The sequence below is a fragment of the Sceloporus occidentalis genome, unplaced genomic scaffold (assembly GCF_023333645.1).
Source record: "Sceloporus occidentalis isolate IW3139 unplaced genomic scaffold, rSceOcc1.0.p SCAF_5, whole genome shotgun sequence".
Lineage (NCBI taxonomy): Eukaryota > Metazoa > Chordata > Lepidosauria > Squamata > Phrynosomatidae > Sceloporus > Sceloporus occidentalis.
The window spans coordinates 164,881,627-164,896,821 of record NW_028316985.1 but is presented as its reverse complement, the minus strand read 5'-3'; the positions used below and the strand labels follow the sequence as shown (position 1 = coordinate 164,896,821).

General features: G+C 40.6%; 1 protein-coding gene across 1 annotated transcript; it reads right to left on the bottom strand.

Moving 5' to 3' along the window:
• Nucleotides 1-975: 975 nt before the first annotated feature.
• Nucleotides 976-12,873, bottom strand: LOC149313086 (radial spoke head protein 6 homolog A-like). The gene is made up of 6 exons (XM_089526040.1): nt 12,114-12,873; nt 10,025-10,259; nt 7,963-8,721; nt 6,900-7,038; nt 3,690-3,807; nt 976-1,590 (listed from the first exon to the last, which is right to left on the bottom strand). The coding sequence occupies exons 1-6, from the start codon at nt 12,752-12,754 to the stop codon at nt 1,359-1,361; spliced, it is 2,124 nt and encodes a 707-aa protein (XP_089382166.1). The 5' UTR covers nt 12,755-12,873; the 3' UTR covers nt 976-1,358.
• Between the last annotated feature and the right edge of the window lie 2,322 nt (nt 12,874-15,195).

Genomic DNA, 15,195 nt, shown 5'->3' with positions numbered 1-15,195 from the left:
GACCTAATTCTTTCATAGCTGCCCTCTCCATTCCTAGTCTTTTTATTTCTTCACTGCATTCCCCATTCTGATCAATGTTTGACCCAAGGTATGGGAACTCTTTTCACAGAATCATAGAGCTGGAAGAGACTACAACGGCCATCCAGTCTAACCCTCTGCCATGCAGGAACTCTCAATCAAAGCATACCCAACAGATGGCCATCCAGCCTCTGTTTAACGACCTCCAAGGAAGGAGACGCCACCAATCTCCGAGGAAGTGTGTCCCATTGTCAAACAGCCCTTTTTACTGTTTCCATTTTCTCATTGTCTAGGCTGAATCTGTGTAGATCTTCCATGATCATTATTTTTGTTTTCTTTATGTTCAATGTGAATCCTGCCTTTGCACTTTTTTCTTTTATCTTTCTTCCTTGTTGTTTCAGGTCTGTGATGTTTTCTGCTAGTAGTATGGTGTCGTCAGCATATCTCAGATTATTGATATTCCTTTTTCTTGTCTTCACTCCTGCCTGCTCATCTTATGACATTTTCTGCATACAAGTTGCAGCTATTGTGGAATAAAGACAAAGGGGATATTAGAGCCAGAGGCTGCTGAGCAGCAATTCATCAGGAGATTCCAGTGTACTAGCAAAGGCCTGAAATGAGATAAATGGTTCCTTTCAAAATACATGCTTCTTTTGGTTTCCCTGAATACCAGGTAGATGTCTGTATAATCAGAAAAATATTTTATGAATTCCCACTGTAATAGCATAGTTGTCACCATCATTCTCCCTGCTTATGGGGGAGGTGGGATTAGATCAGAAAAATGGCCAAGGAAAATGATTAACCACTACCGCTGCTGCTATTGTTGATTTCCCTCAGACTTGTAATTATAAAAAAGTTGGGATATCCAAGCATTACAACTTACCTGGGCTTAAGTGCTATAAAATTAATTTAAAAACACATTTTCTGTCTTCATAGAGAGTATGTACTAATTTTATTTTTAAATATTTAAAATGTTAAAACATTTAAAAATATTTCAGCCCCCTTACAGTCTCCAGTATTCTACAGCAAAAACTATGCTGTCATGAAAAGGATTAAAGACAGCTCTCTCAAGACCTCTTTAGATGTAGTCCTTCCAGTCCATTGTTCATTAACTGGCACTGTATTTGTTCAGACTGAAAATTAATAAAGTGTATTACATTTCATAACAAAGAAATATGTATACATTCAATGCATTACTTCAAAACAAAAACATTACAAAAATACATATCAGAAAATGTTGTTGGAATAAGCATAGTACTATCTGCTTACTCTAACACATTTTTAGAGAAGGTTATAAATTCTAAGAAAAAGAAACAACTCCAAATCTAGCTGTTTGGAATCTAATCATCCTCATCTTCATCTTCATCCTCTTCCTCCTCTTCCATTTCTTCAGCTGCAAGTGCCTCCTCTTGTGCAGCCTTGAGTGCAAGTTCTTCTTCTACAGTCGGATCACTCGTTTCTGCGATTTCTGGTCCACTGAGATATTCTGACTGCACAATGGGTGGCAATGGAGGGCTGTAGTTATCTGGACTGTATTTGTGACCCCAGCCAATGTAGATATTATCAAATCTCCTAGAGCGGGAGAATAGTTATAACATTAAATGAAAGAGGGGGAAAAGTGGATGGTCTTTTAGAGGTTAGATCTAAACTCTGTACAATGTGTGTCTGCTTTTTTCCTTTGCAATTAAAATTAATTAATTAATTAATTAAGTGAGATCAGTAGTTAGACCCTGCCAGATTTGTAGAAACTGTTCTGGAACAATTAATCAGGAATGTCACAGCAAAACTGCTAAAATAATCAATTAGAAGAACATCATCTTATTTTAGTGTGTTTCATTGGTCAAATCACCAAATGTGTATGTGTTGTTCATTCTGGATGTGGCGCCATCATTTCCGAATATTACACAAGTTACAAGCAGGAACCAGGACAATTTAGACTCTGCCACATATAAATATCTATGGGAGCAGGGGGGAACTAAAGCTTTGTTTGTTTGTTTTTAAATGCCATGTTATCCTAAAATAATTCTTGGATTTTCTTTTCAGTGATGATATGTTTACATACATATGGTGAGTAAATGAACTGATGTTAAGGAAGAGGAACCTTGAGAAGTGGTTCTTAAAGATGCAACTGAATTCTGCATTCTCATGTCTTTCATAATTAGTGAAAATGCAGGAGGAGCAAATCTGACTTGGAAACAAACTAGAGCCTAGAGAAATGGCTTCTCACGGTGCTAGGCCCATCACCTATTATCCCAATCAGGACAAATAGCAGGTTGCCTCACATACTGATTACCATACCAATTGGAACAAGAAATACTGAATGAAGCAGATGTGCAGTTCTGTTGCCAACATGTGCCTCCTGAGATCCTTTGCTCACTACTTAGTGTCCCTAGCAGGATGATGATGATGATGATAATTTCTTACCCATCTCTCCCCACGGATCATCAGTTAAAACACATCAATTAAAATACACAGCAATTTAAAAGGACATGCTTACAATTTAAAAGGACAAGATATACACATATTAAAACAACTCACATTTCAAATTCAGAGTTTAAAAATCATCTGGGGAAGCCTGCCAGAAGAGACTGGTCTTTCATGCTATATTGAAGTCAGACAGTGTATTCAGCTATTGAATCTCTTCTGGCAGGTCTAGGGGCTGCTGAAGAAAAAATCTGGCTGACAGTTGCCAACCTAGTCCTGGCTAACTGCAGTAAAGTCCACCATAGGACCTGAGTGTATGGGGCAGATTATATGGGAGAAGGCAATCCTGTATGTAACGTGGACCCAAACCATGTAGGGCTTCAAAGGTAATAACCAACACTTTATACCTTATTTGGAAACTAATTGGCTGCCAGTGGAATGATTTTAATACTGGTGTAATGTGATCACTGCTGGATGTCCCAGTAATCAGTGTGGCTGCCATGTTTTGAACTAGCTGAAATTCTCAAACTTGGTAGAGAGGTAGCCCAGTGTACAGTGCATTGTAGAAGTCCAGCCTTGAGGTTAGCATCTTTAGGTCCTCCAGCTCTAGGTAGGGGCTCAGCTGTCATATCAGCTGAATATCAGCTGAATGAATGAGTGGCAGGTGAATGTCTTTGCTGGAAAAAGCAAAATGGGTCAGATGATGGTGTCATGGCCAGCCAAGAGCAGGACTCAGAGGAGGATGAGGCTACTCCAGAGCAAGGGGTAATTATCGGCATTGTTTGTGTGTGCTGGCCGCAGTCCAGGACAGATGGGGCAGAGTTGAAACTTTGGGGCAGGGTTTATCAGATTGGTTCTAGGAGGCATGCATAATCCAGCTCTCCCTGGTCTCTTCCCCCCCCCCCCCATGCCAGTCTTTTAGGGAACCTCTGGCCCTATACAGACAGGCCAAAATAAAGCTGTTTCAGGTCACTTTGGAGGTATGGTGTTTCAATGATGCATGCATCCTAAGAGTCTGGAAGCTGCACCAAAGCTGCACTCCATTCCTTAAGACTGGAGTGTGGCTTTTGTGTGGCTTCTGGACTCTTAGGACACATGTATCATTTAAACAGCATACTTGCAAAGTGACTCGAAGCAGCTTTATTTTGGCCTGTCTGTATCAGGCCCTAGTAAATGAATATAAAAAGATATTTTCCAATAATAAGACAAAACAACAGATGATTAAGAAAACACAGCTATTAACCTACTTTCCTATAGCAAATGAGTATGCCCCAGGCCATAAATTAGCTTGAAGAACTGCGAGGGCGTATTGAGGAATTAAATTTGTTGATGTCTCAGCTGACCACGGAGGGATGTTCTGAATGTCTGTTTAAGAAACAAACTTATTTTCAGTTACCTGTTATTTTTGCTCACAAAACAGCTTTTTCATTTGTATATATCTGACAATGAAAATGGACTAAGTTTTCATCATAACTTTTTATAAGCTCTCTTATTTTACCAAAGTCAAATGTAAACTAATATGATTAAATGATAAACAAAACACACAAACATATCCTTAAATTAAACTAAATAAACTAAAAAGAATTTTTTCACAGTAATTCTTCCATTCTATGAACTGATGAATCATCTTTCAATAAATTAGCTTTTCTGCAGATAACTGAATTTACTTTTACAATAAATAAATTTAAACATTAAAGCCACTTCCCACATCTCCCTTAACTAAATTGTTATCGTTGGACTATTTTTGTTCTGCAAAACTGAGCAATATGTATTTTAGCTGTCACTGAATAAAGAAGTACAGACAGCCCTCTGTACCCACAGTTTTTTTTATCCAAGGATTCAACCATCCACAGCTTGAAAATATTAAATATATATATATTAAAATTCCAATAAGCAAACCTTCATTTTCCCTTTTAAATATAAGGAACACCATTTTACTAGGCTGTTAACCCAGGGCCAGACCCCCGATCACCCCTCATATTTAATATCAAGTTAATATTAAAAGGGACACTAGGGTGAGTGACCTAGAAATGGCCCCACTGTGGAAGCCTGGCCACTTTACACTTGGACTATTGGTTAGCACTAGAAGGGAGCAAGGAAGGCACCCACCACAATGAGATATCCTGAGGCAATAGCATAATCCTTTTTCTCTTTTAGAGGGGGACAATAGGTCATGGCCAAAGAAGGTGATGGCATGAGGTATACTTAGGACAGGGAAGTTCCGACTAGGAAGGAAAATCTTTTTGTCTAAGGTACACACGAATCACCTGAACATGGACTACAGCTCCGACCATGCTTTTCCTCCTAGAAAACCATTTAGCAAGAATCTAATCCCTTTGTGCCTTGGTTTCTGCCTCCAAGATAAAGTATTGCTTAAAAACAGTTCCTCCATCTAGTTTGGAAGCAGACGGGGAGGCTGTCAGTTTGACTAGACTAGACTAGACTAGACTCCTCAAAACACCTGCCACTCCACTTGTCATGGTGGCTATTGAGCCATCTCTGTTCCAGATTCCCATTGATTTGGACCACAATCAATGGTTGGTAACATATCACTATTAGCAAGGTCTATTCCACTATTCCACTTCTCCTACCTTTGCTTCTTAGTTCTTGTGTGTATGTGTGAGTGTATGTGCTGTGTATGTGTGTTGATTATTTTCTTAATAAAATATAAAAACTCATTTGAATTTGCTTCTAGAGTTCTGTGTGATTTGGACCTGGTATAAAGAGAGTTGATCCCATGGCTGATTTTGCCCCAGTCAAAATATTGTTTTACTTGAACTACTGTATTAAAATTTCTCTAAAACATATTAATTTGTGGATGCCTCCAAGGACCCCCAGCATTCTGAGTAATATGCCATTGTATTTAATAGGACTTGAGCATTTAGTAAATTTCTTACTAGATGTGTTAATTATTCCATAAACCTCTGCTTCTACAAACTCATTCATTGATATAGAAAAATTTGGAGCAGTTTTTAGGGAGACCTTTTTCAGACCATCAGCACTGCTCTTTTAGAACAAATGCATTTGAGACATGATTTCTAGGTTTCTACCACAAATGCTCTCACAGTTGTCTCTCCTAACATTCTTGCTCTGCCTGTATTATACTGTCGTGATTATTCCATTGAAACACATGGCCCATACAGACAGACCAAAATAAAGCTGCTTCGAGTCACTTTGGAGGTGTGCTGTATAAATTATGCATGCGTCCTAAGAGTCTGGAAGCTGCACCAAAGCCATGATCCAGTCCTAAGGACTGGAGTATGGCTTTGACGTAGCTTCCGGACTCTTAAGACGCATGCATCGTTTAAACAGCATACCTCCAAAGTGACCCGAAGCAGTTTCATTCTGGCAGTCTGTATGGGGCCATTGATAACTTAATTGTGTAATTATACTAAGCAGTATTAGGTACATTTTATTAATCTTTGGAGATAAATTCTCTTCAGCAGTTCAGATAAATTCTCTTCAGCAGTGGCTTATTTTTCCAAATTAATCTGTTGATTTTTTTTTTTTTTGCCAATCATTCAAATTTTTTTGGCTCAATTTAAAGTGGAAATGTTAAAATATTAACAGAAGGAATAAAATCTTTGGAAGAATTACCACTGAAATTACTGAAATCCAGTTTAGACAAGACAGTGACTATCTCATGCACTTATTTATATCTTTATCCATTTTAGCTATAAGAAGGGATCACAGTTATAGTCTTTCAGTACATCTGGGATGTATTAATAAAGCTTACTGAGGTGTCCATCCAGTTTAACTGAGATTGCTTCACAGTTTTCCACCTGAAGCGTTAACTATTTAACTAAAAATCTGTATGGCAAATTCATTGTAACAAAACTACATGCTTAATTATCTACAACCCCAGACTACCACCCATTTCTACCAGCAGCCCAAACCTAAATTCCTATTCTGCTCTGGTCAGGCCCCACCTGGAATATTGTGTCCAGTTCTGGGTGCCACAATTCAAAAAGGACATTGAGAAACTGAAGCGTGTCTAAAGGAGGGCGACTAAAATGGTGAAAGGTCTGGAAACCATGCCCTATGAGGAACGCCTTAGGGAGCTGGGTATGTTTAGCCTGGAGAAAAGAAGGTTAAGAGGTGATATGATAGCCCTGTTTAAATATTTGAAGGGATGTCATATTGAGGAGGGAGCAAGCTTGTTCTCTGCTGCTCCAGAGACTAGGACCCGGAGCAATGGATGCAAGCTCCAGGAAAAGAGATTCCACCTCAACATTAGGAGGAACTTCCTGACAGTAAGGGCTGTTCGTTCGACAGTGGAACACACTTCCTAGGAGTGTAGTGGAGTCTCCCTCCTTGGAGGTCTTCAAACGGAGGCTGGATGGCCATCTGTCGGGGATGCTTTGATCTGGATTTCCTGCATGGCAGGGGGTTGGACTGGATGGCCCTTACGGTCTCTTCCAACTCTATGATTCTATGAATTGCTCCTGCTCTAGTACCTGCATCTTCAGACAATGGTGTGAGGAGTGGGGGTCCTACTTCTTGAGACTCCTCTTGTTCCTCTGGTTTCTCCTCTTCCTCATCTTCTTCTTCCTCTTCCTCTGATTTTTGATAGGGATTAACCCAAGTACATCGTCCCTAGACATCCAAAGGACCAAGGATTACAAAGCATAATAGATGGAAACTCAACTATCCAATATTTGCATTATTCCTTAGCTAATATGAAGCCATGGTTAATGGAGATCTTACAGAAAAAGGAAAGAAAAGGGGAAAGAAGAAAGTAATTTATATGCAGAATTATCAAAATGTCATTGCAGGCCAAGCCTAAAATAGTGTGTAAGAAAGTTAAAACATTGACATTTCACCACTTCCAAAGTCCTGCTGACTTTTTAAGGGCAGAAAGCAGGTTCAAAGGCTGTGTGTGAGCAATTTTTTTTAAAAAAAATTCCCTAAGAAAGGTTGGCATAAATACAGGGCCTGATATGTTACTGAGGTGGGAGAATGAGGGCACAGCAGATTCAAGGCTGTTTTCACTTGCAGAATGCTGGATTTACCTTTAACAGTTAGCAATTTCCCTATATAAACTCTACCCATCATAACTCTTCTCTGTCAGCAGATCATTTTTTCCTATCTCGTCATAACTTGCCCCATCAGCCTTCAGCAGTGATTAGGATTGATCTGTTTTTAAAAACAATGCTATGTTTTTATTACTCAGAACTGCATGCTTAACATTCTTCTGCCTTATAGTAACTAATAGATGTACCATTTGTTTTGTATGTATCACTTATATAAAGAAAATTTAATTGGAATGTGTCAGAGTTACTTAATGTAAAACAGTGATTTAATGCAAAATAGCAATTAATGTCTTTAATTTGTTATATCTATGCATTCTGACATTGTTGATGTAGCCACATGATGATTTGTTTATATGCTATGTGAGCTGGTTTTAGTGTAATTATGGCAAAGTATTATATAAATACATTTATATAAAACTTTAAAAAACCCTGAAATATTCTTGGTACTGCAGCACTGTGAAATTCTCATACACTTCACTAACCATACCTGCATTAGAATATTTTGTATATGGTGTACCCAGTTGGCAAGAGACTCCACCATCTCTAACACTGAAACGGGCTCAAAGTCAGGATTTTCTTCATATGTGTCTCTTCCAGCTCCTCCCTCCTCCTCTTCATCTCCCTCTTCTTCTCCAAACTGATAAAATCCCAGTGGGCTGATCTGAGTTGCTGCTGAGATGCGGGCAATCTGTGCCCTTAGGTAGTTGGCTTCAGTGCCTGGGAAAGGTGGGTAGCTCACAACAGGAGCATCTAGCTTTCCAGTGAAAAACTTCTTGATCTTCCTAGCATTCACTATCTGTGCAGGGGTCACTTGGGGCAACCTCGTCCAAGGTTTGCTTGGTTCATTGCAAACAAAATAGGTAAATTTATTGGCCCCTGTCCGATTCTCTTCTTTTGGTACTACTGGTGGTGGCTTGTAATTGGGCTTTGGTGGCTCATCTTTCTCCTCATCTTCTTCATCTTCATCTTCTCTAAATTCACTCCCCTCTTTTAGTCCCTCCTCAATTATTTCTTCTTCCTCTGCTTCCTCTTCCTCTTCTCCCTCACGGAACTCAACTTCAGCAACAATATAGTTTGCTTCAATACCTAGGATTTTCCCCCAGAAGCGACAGGTCTGGATTGGATGTGTGGTGACCAGCTGTTTGAGGGCAAGGAATATGTGGTAATATTCTTCTATACTCAAACCAATTCCAATCTGTTCAAAATAAAAAGCTGTCTCCATCACGTTGGGTAGAGGAGTTTCTGTCTGGGGGGAAAAAGTCTGAATTAGGTAAGCATAATGATATTATCCATTTAATATAAATATCCATTTACTTTTATTCACTGAACCCCTAAACACATTCCTAGGCAGTGCACAAATGCAATATACACCTGTACAGTGGGATTTATTCCCAAGTAAGAATAGATGGAATAGTACTGTTTAATTTATTTTAGTTCACTAAACCAAATGGGTCTGAAAAATAAAATATATTCAGGGTATGGCTAGAATGGCATAGTGGTTTGACTACAACTATGGAGACCAGGGTTCGATTCCCAGCATGGCCATGAAACTTGCTGGGTCATCTTGGGCAAGTTACATGTTCTCAGCCTTAGGGCAAGGCAATGGCAAACTTCCTCTGAACAAATCTTGCAAACAAACAAACAAACAAACAAACAAACAAACCCATGATAGGCTTGACTTAGGGTCACCATAAGTTGGAAATGACCTGAAGACACAACAACAACAAAACAATGGGAATGACCCCATGGTCAACTGAATAGTTGAACTGTACATTTTAAAAGGTTTTTTAAAAAATAACATCAACTGTCCGTTGCTCTGAAACTCTTTTGTATTTCCATGTCAACACTACTTTTAGAAAAAGAGAGGATGTATTGGATTCAGGAATTTTGTGTGCCCATAGATATGTCATGCTAAGGTAAAAAGCAATGTAAGGAAGGGAGAAAGGAAGAAAAAAATATGAAGGGAAGAAAGAGGAAGAGGAAGAGCGGGCAAGCCCTCAAGATGATACTAAAAGAATATATTTAATAATATGGTATAACATCCTCAGTGTGTTTTGGCTTCTTCAGGGTGGTTTTTCTCTTCTTCTTTCACAATACCGATCAGTTTGAGATCAATTTGCATTTTTTTTGCTTTTTATACTGCAAGATTTTGTTGCAGATTATTTACTATTAGTGAACACAGATGGTTATGTGACTACTAGGTCTGAAGCAAAAGAAGGGACAGTAAAATAAGGATATGATTTGTACGTATTTCAGATGGATAGGTGAATTTATACCTTTGTAAACCAAGAGAAGGGGAAAATTTACTCTCCCCCCAGCATAACAAACTCCCTGGATTTATGAAGTCACCTGAGATTGAGAAAAAGAGAAAGATGTGACACAGAGAGATGAGGAAGTTTCCAAGAACAGTTAATATTAGGATATTTGCCTTTTCAACTGTTTTGCAGTTATATATTTGTCTGTGTGTGTGTGGTCTGTGTGTGTGTGGATTGACCTGGTGTATGCCATAGCAAAATATGTTATGGCTTTCAGGGGTTACAGTGACTCACAATTTCTTCTTCTAATTCTTGCTCCGTTCCATCTCCACCACCCTTCTGGAACAATGTCTTATACATTTCAGCCAGCTCAAAAGTTGGATGTTTCTCATATTCATCTCGCAGAGTGTCCAGTTTCTTCTGGAACCGAGCACATTTCACATCCTTACTGATGTTTTCAATTATATCAGCTGGGTTTTCAGGCCTCTCATCAAGAATCTTGGCCAACATTTCAGCCAGATGGTCATACCTATACAATTAAGGCAACCCAAAGAAGATACATTATTGACTTCCTGCAATATGATTTTAGAACCACTTTTTTGTAACCATACTGTTGAGTCATGGAAGCAGTGGATTCTGAGCATTTGCAGTGAGTGCAGCTCTTATCCCTTTCAAAACACTACTATTGTAAGAAATCATACTTCCAGTGTTTGAGCGGTTGGATCCAGACATAGGTGTGAACAACTGCCTCAGTGGAAGCCTCTCTAGGTTTCCCCAAGCCTGCATATCACAGCCATCCTATATAGCAAGGTCCCTTAAATCTCTGTGGTGGAATACAATGGGAAAAAGTTTTTCTGTTAGCTCAGTTGCACATGCCAAAATATGGATCCAATCCAGCATTATTTTATGGCTGGAAAAATGCCATTTCCCATCTTAAGAAAACAGGTGTGTGTGTGAATCATAGAAGTGGAAGAGACCCCAAGGGCCATCCAGTCCTACCCCCAGCCATGCAGGAACTCACAATCAAAGCACCCCCAAAGAAGGAGCCTCTACCACACTCCAAAGGAGTGTCTTCCAATACTGAACAGCTCTTACTGTAAGGAAGTTCCTCCTAATGTTTAAGTGGAATATCTTTTCCTGTAGCTTGCATCCATTTTTCTGAGTTTCTGTTCTCTGGAGCAGCAGAAAACAAGACTGATATATTTCAGAATAAGCTTTCACTTCCAGAACTGACTAGATAAAACAAAGTAGAAATCAAGTTTTGCCCCTAGCAACATCATCCCACAAATGTGAAAACATGGTTGGGGAAGGGTTTGGGGAAGGTTGCTTCCATATGGAATCTCCCAGTGCTACCAGTCAAAAGACAATGCATAGCTGTTCTATTTTTCCTTACTTAACAGATTTTCTGAAGTAACAAAAAAGATGGTAGAAAATCTTAATGGAAAACCTTGATAATGGGACCTTTTGTAAAATTTCATACATGGGGTCAGGCAATTGAACAACAGAAGCCTCTTGAGAAGCAGAGACAGATGAAGTAACATGCTGTGTCATAAGGCAGTGCTACTCAAAGTGGCAGTCTATGGACTAGTGCAGGTCCACAAGCTCTTTGCTACTAGTGCATGGTGAGTTTCCAAGAAAGGAAAGAGGGGGGAAAAACAGTTGTAGCCAATGGGCAAAAATATATTTTAAAAATGAAATTCAGTAGAGATTGCTTGGTACTAAAGGACAGTGGATGGAGCCCCCTCATAATTCTGAGGCCCAAAGGCACAGTTTAGTTATGTTATTTGGAAATCTGTAACCTAGCAATATTATAGCAGGATATACAGTGTGCCCTTGGTACCTTTGGTTCTAGGATTACCTGTGGATACCAAAATCCGTGGATGCTTGAGTCCCATTAAATACAACAGCATAGTAAAGCAGTGTCCCTTAAATAAAATGGAAAAATCAAATTTGCTTTTTGGAACTTATATGTTTTTAAAAATATTTATAAGCCGTGGATGGTTGAATCCATGGATAAAGAATCTGTGGATATGGAGGGGCGACTGTACTGTCAGCCCTCCATATCTACAGATTCTTTATCCATGGGTTCAAATATCCATGACTTGAAAAAATTACAAAAATTATACAAATTCCAAAAAGCACACCTTGATTTTGCTGTTTTATATAAGGGACACCATTTTACTATGCCATTGCATATAATGGGATGGGCACCCAGAGATTTTGATATCCATACAGGGTCCTGGAACCAAATCCAGCAGATTCCAAAGCCCCACTATAAAAAGATATCCCACTCCAAATTCTATCTTGATGGAAACCACACTGAAGCCAACCCCACTTGCACCTGCCTTGGCTCTCACCACTCATGACCACCATCCTTACTTACAAGCTCACACCCGTTTTGACACTTGTTTTCAAAAGGTAGGCTTTTGCATTCTTTATTGCCAGTGCCCTGGGCCCCGGATCTGGGATCTGGTCTTCGTACAAGTTGACTCCCATCTGATACAGGCCATATCCAGGTTCATGGGTTTGATACGGGCCATGTCCTCCTGTGTCTGATTGCAAGACCTGACTCGCTTTTGCTGCCGGAAGGTGGAAGCTGCCCTTTGACCCCGAAGGTGGCAAATGCTCCGCTGGCTGGTACAGGCCACCTGTGGGGTCTTGAGGAAGGCTCCCCCTCCCTGGGTGCTGTTGCCAAGTAAAGCTGTCTTGGGCGCCGGTTCGGGGTTGAAAAATAGGGCCCCTGGCTTGCTGAGGCTGATACAAAGCACCTCTTCCTTCTTGTTGCTCGTAGATGCTCAGCCTGGGTTGGTCTGGCTGGTAGATGCTGCCCCTGGGTGGCTGCTCCGATGCCAGGCCTCCCTCGGGTTCATCATGCCCTATGGATGGAGGCGCTGCTGCTTCTTGATCCTGACTACTGGGCTGCCTTAACACCCCCTGGCTACTTTGCCCTGGGGGGCCCTGGCTGGCCTGCTCTGGCTTTTCCTCACTCTCAGGTGCTGGCTGTTCTCCAGGTGGCTCTGCCATGGGGCCCAGGTGGGCAGAGGTGCTCTCTCTGTGTGTGGGGTCAGCTGGGCAAGGATGTGGGGTGGAGGCTGGTTCTGCTGCCCCTTTCGCCCTGTGGCCTTTTCCTCCCTGCCTTCCTCTCCAATGGCTCCCAAGAGTAGCTGCAGCAGCGTTGCTAAAGTAAACCTGACACTGTTGCTATGGGGATTGGTTGCCATGGGGAGGAGGGAAGCCATGCCAGAGAGGCTTGCAGGCCGCAAAAGGAGCCAAGGATGGATATTAGTCAGGAAGAGTTTCTCTGCTATTCTTTGGCTGCTTCCACACTGCAGAAATTATCTGGCTTGACACCGCATTAACTGCAATGGCTCCATGCTATGGCATTCTGGAAATGGCAGACCAGTTTGTTGTGGTGGTGCCACAACAAACTGCCATTCCTAGAATGACATAGCATGGAGCCATGGCAGTTAAAGCGGTGTCAAACTGGATTATTTCTGCAGTCTGGATGCAGTTTTTGAGCTCAACCTGCAAAACTAAACGCGGTGCCCAGCAATAGGGAGATTTGTGGCAGCTGCTTGTGCCCTCAGCCTCCTGCTTCCCATTTCTCCCCCAAAAGTTGATTTGCTGCCGCATGGCAGATGTAATAATAATAATAATAATAATAATAATAATAATAATAAATGTTATTTCTTTCCCTCCTCTCCTCAAGGCTCAAGGGGAGGTTTGTTGTTGTTATTGTTGGTGCCTTGCAGGTGTTTCTGACCTTGGCAAGTTTCTTCAGAGGGGGTTTGCCATTGCTCTCCCCTGAGGCTGAGAAAGTGTGGCTTGCCCAAAGTTAGCCATGGTTTCCATGGCCGAATGGGGATTTGGACTATGGTCTCCAGAGCCATAGTCCAATGCTCAAACCAGTACACCATGTTGGCCTCTGGTGAGCTGAGGTGAGGTACAGCGTGTTAAAATACAAAACAAAATTAAAAACACATAAACACATAGTTAAAATACTTACTGTAAAACTATTAAGATATACTCATAAATGTACCTATACAATTAAAAAAAGTCATGTTTTAAATTTGACTGGGTAGGCCTCCTGGAAGAGATATGTCTTAAATGCTGTTTTAAAAGCAGCTAGCATTTTCTGAATTAATGCAGTTTGATGCTGCTTTAATTGCTGTAGCTCTAGCCAATGGAATCCTGGGATTTGTAGTGTGTTGTGGCACCAGAGCTCTCTGACAGAGAAGGCTAAATAGCCTGTGAAACTGCAAATCCCAGGGTTCCATAGCATTGTGCCATGGCAGTTAAAGCAGTGTCAAACAGCATTAATCCTGTAGTGTGGGGGGTGCATCTACACCATGGAAGTAATGCAGTTTGACACCACTTTAAGTGCCCTGGCTCCATCCTATGGAAACTTGGGATTTGTAATTTTAGAAGGTCTTTAGCCTTCTCTACCAAGATCTTTGGCCTTCTCTATGTATTGTTTTAATTGTATTTTGCAAAATCTCACACTGTAAACCACCTTTATCCCATAAGAAAGATGGGGTATAAATAAAACCAATGAATGTGCTGTTTTCTAATTACAGCTTTAATTACAAAAATGGAAAGATTATTATCCTTGATCAAGGAGAGTCCCTCCCCTCGAGAACAGAACAGCCCTGTAGTTTGTACCAGGAGCAAAGAAGAGCCACTGTATTGACACAAACCAGAAATTTATACACGTATATTATGAATATGCAGAAAGCTGTAAACCCACATGTACAGCAGAGAGGTTCTCATGACCAAGTACTAATTCAGAATTATTTTTCATAATCAACAACAGGGTATTAATTTCATCAGCACTGGTTAGTTCACATTGCACAAATGTAGCAGTAACTGATACAATGAGGAGAGGGAGCCATAAGTACTAGCATCATTCCAGCAGCTGCAGCAGTATCTGTGGTCCAAAAACACACTGCAGAAATAATCCAGTTTGAGACCACTTTAGCTGCCCTGGTTCAGTGCTATGGAATCCTGGGAATTGTTGTTTATTGTGGCACCAGAGCCCTCTGACAGAGAAGGCTTAATGCCTCACAAAACTACAGTTCCCAGAATTCCCTAGCATTGAGCCAAGGCAGTTAAAGTGGTCTCAAACTGGTTTATTTCTGCAATGTGTTTTGGACCTGTAACATTCCAGGCTGGCCAAGGTCAGGTCCTACTCTTACTATCAGTACCCCCACCATCAATATGGCTGAAATGATCGTTGACTTTGGGCCTTTAAATGTGAAAATGTCTTCATCATGGAAAATTATACCTTGAGAGCATCTAGTCTGACCCCAGCTAAAAGGGAATTTGGGAATCTTGGTTTGAACTTTTAGATAAATAATTGAATTACTCATAGGGTCCCAGGATGTGACCTACAGTACCATTAGAAATTAGGATGCTATTTCCATGCCAATCGAACCTAAGCATGATTAACTTTGTTATGGGAGCTA

What these genes read in the sequence shown, in the direction of transcription:
- LOC149313086 (XM_089526040.1), bottom strand. Translation starts at nt 12,754, where the DNA reads ATGGCAGAGCCACCTGGAGAACAGCCAGCACCTGAGAGTGAGGAAAAG. An exon ending in AAGAATTAGAAGAAGAAATT is followed by an intron (nt 8,722 to 10,024) that starts GTGAGTCACTGT and finishes TTTTCCCCCCAG; the next exon opens with ACAGAAACTCCTCTACCCAA. An exon ending in TACTCATTTGCTATAGGAAA is followed by an intron (nt 1,591 to 3,689) that starts GTAGGTTAATAG and finishes CTCCCGCTCTAG; the next exon opens with GAGATTTGATAATATCTACA.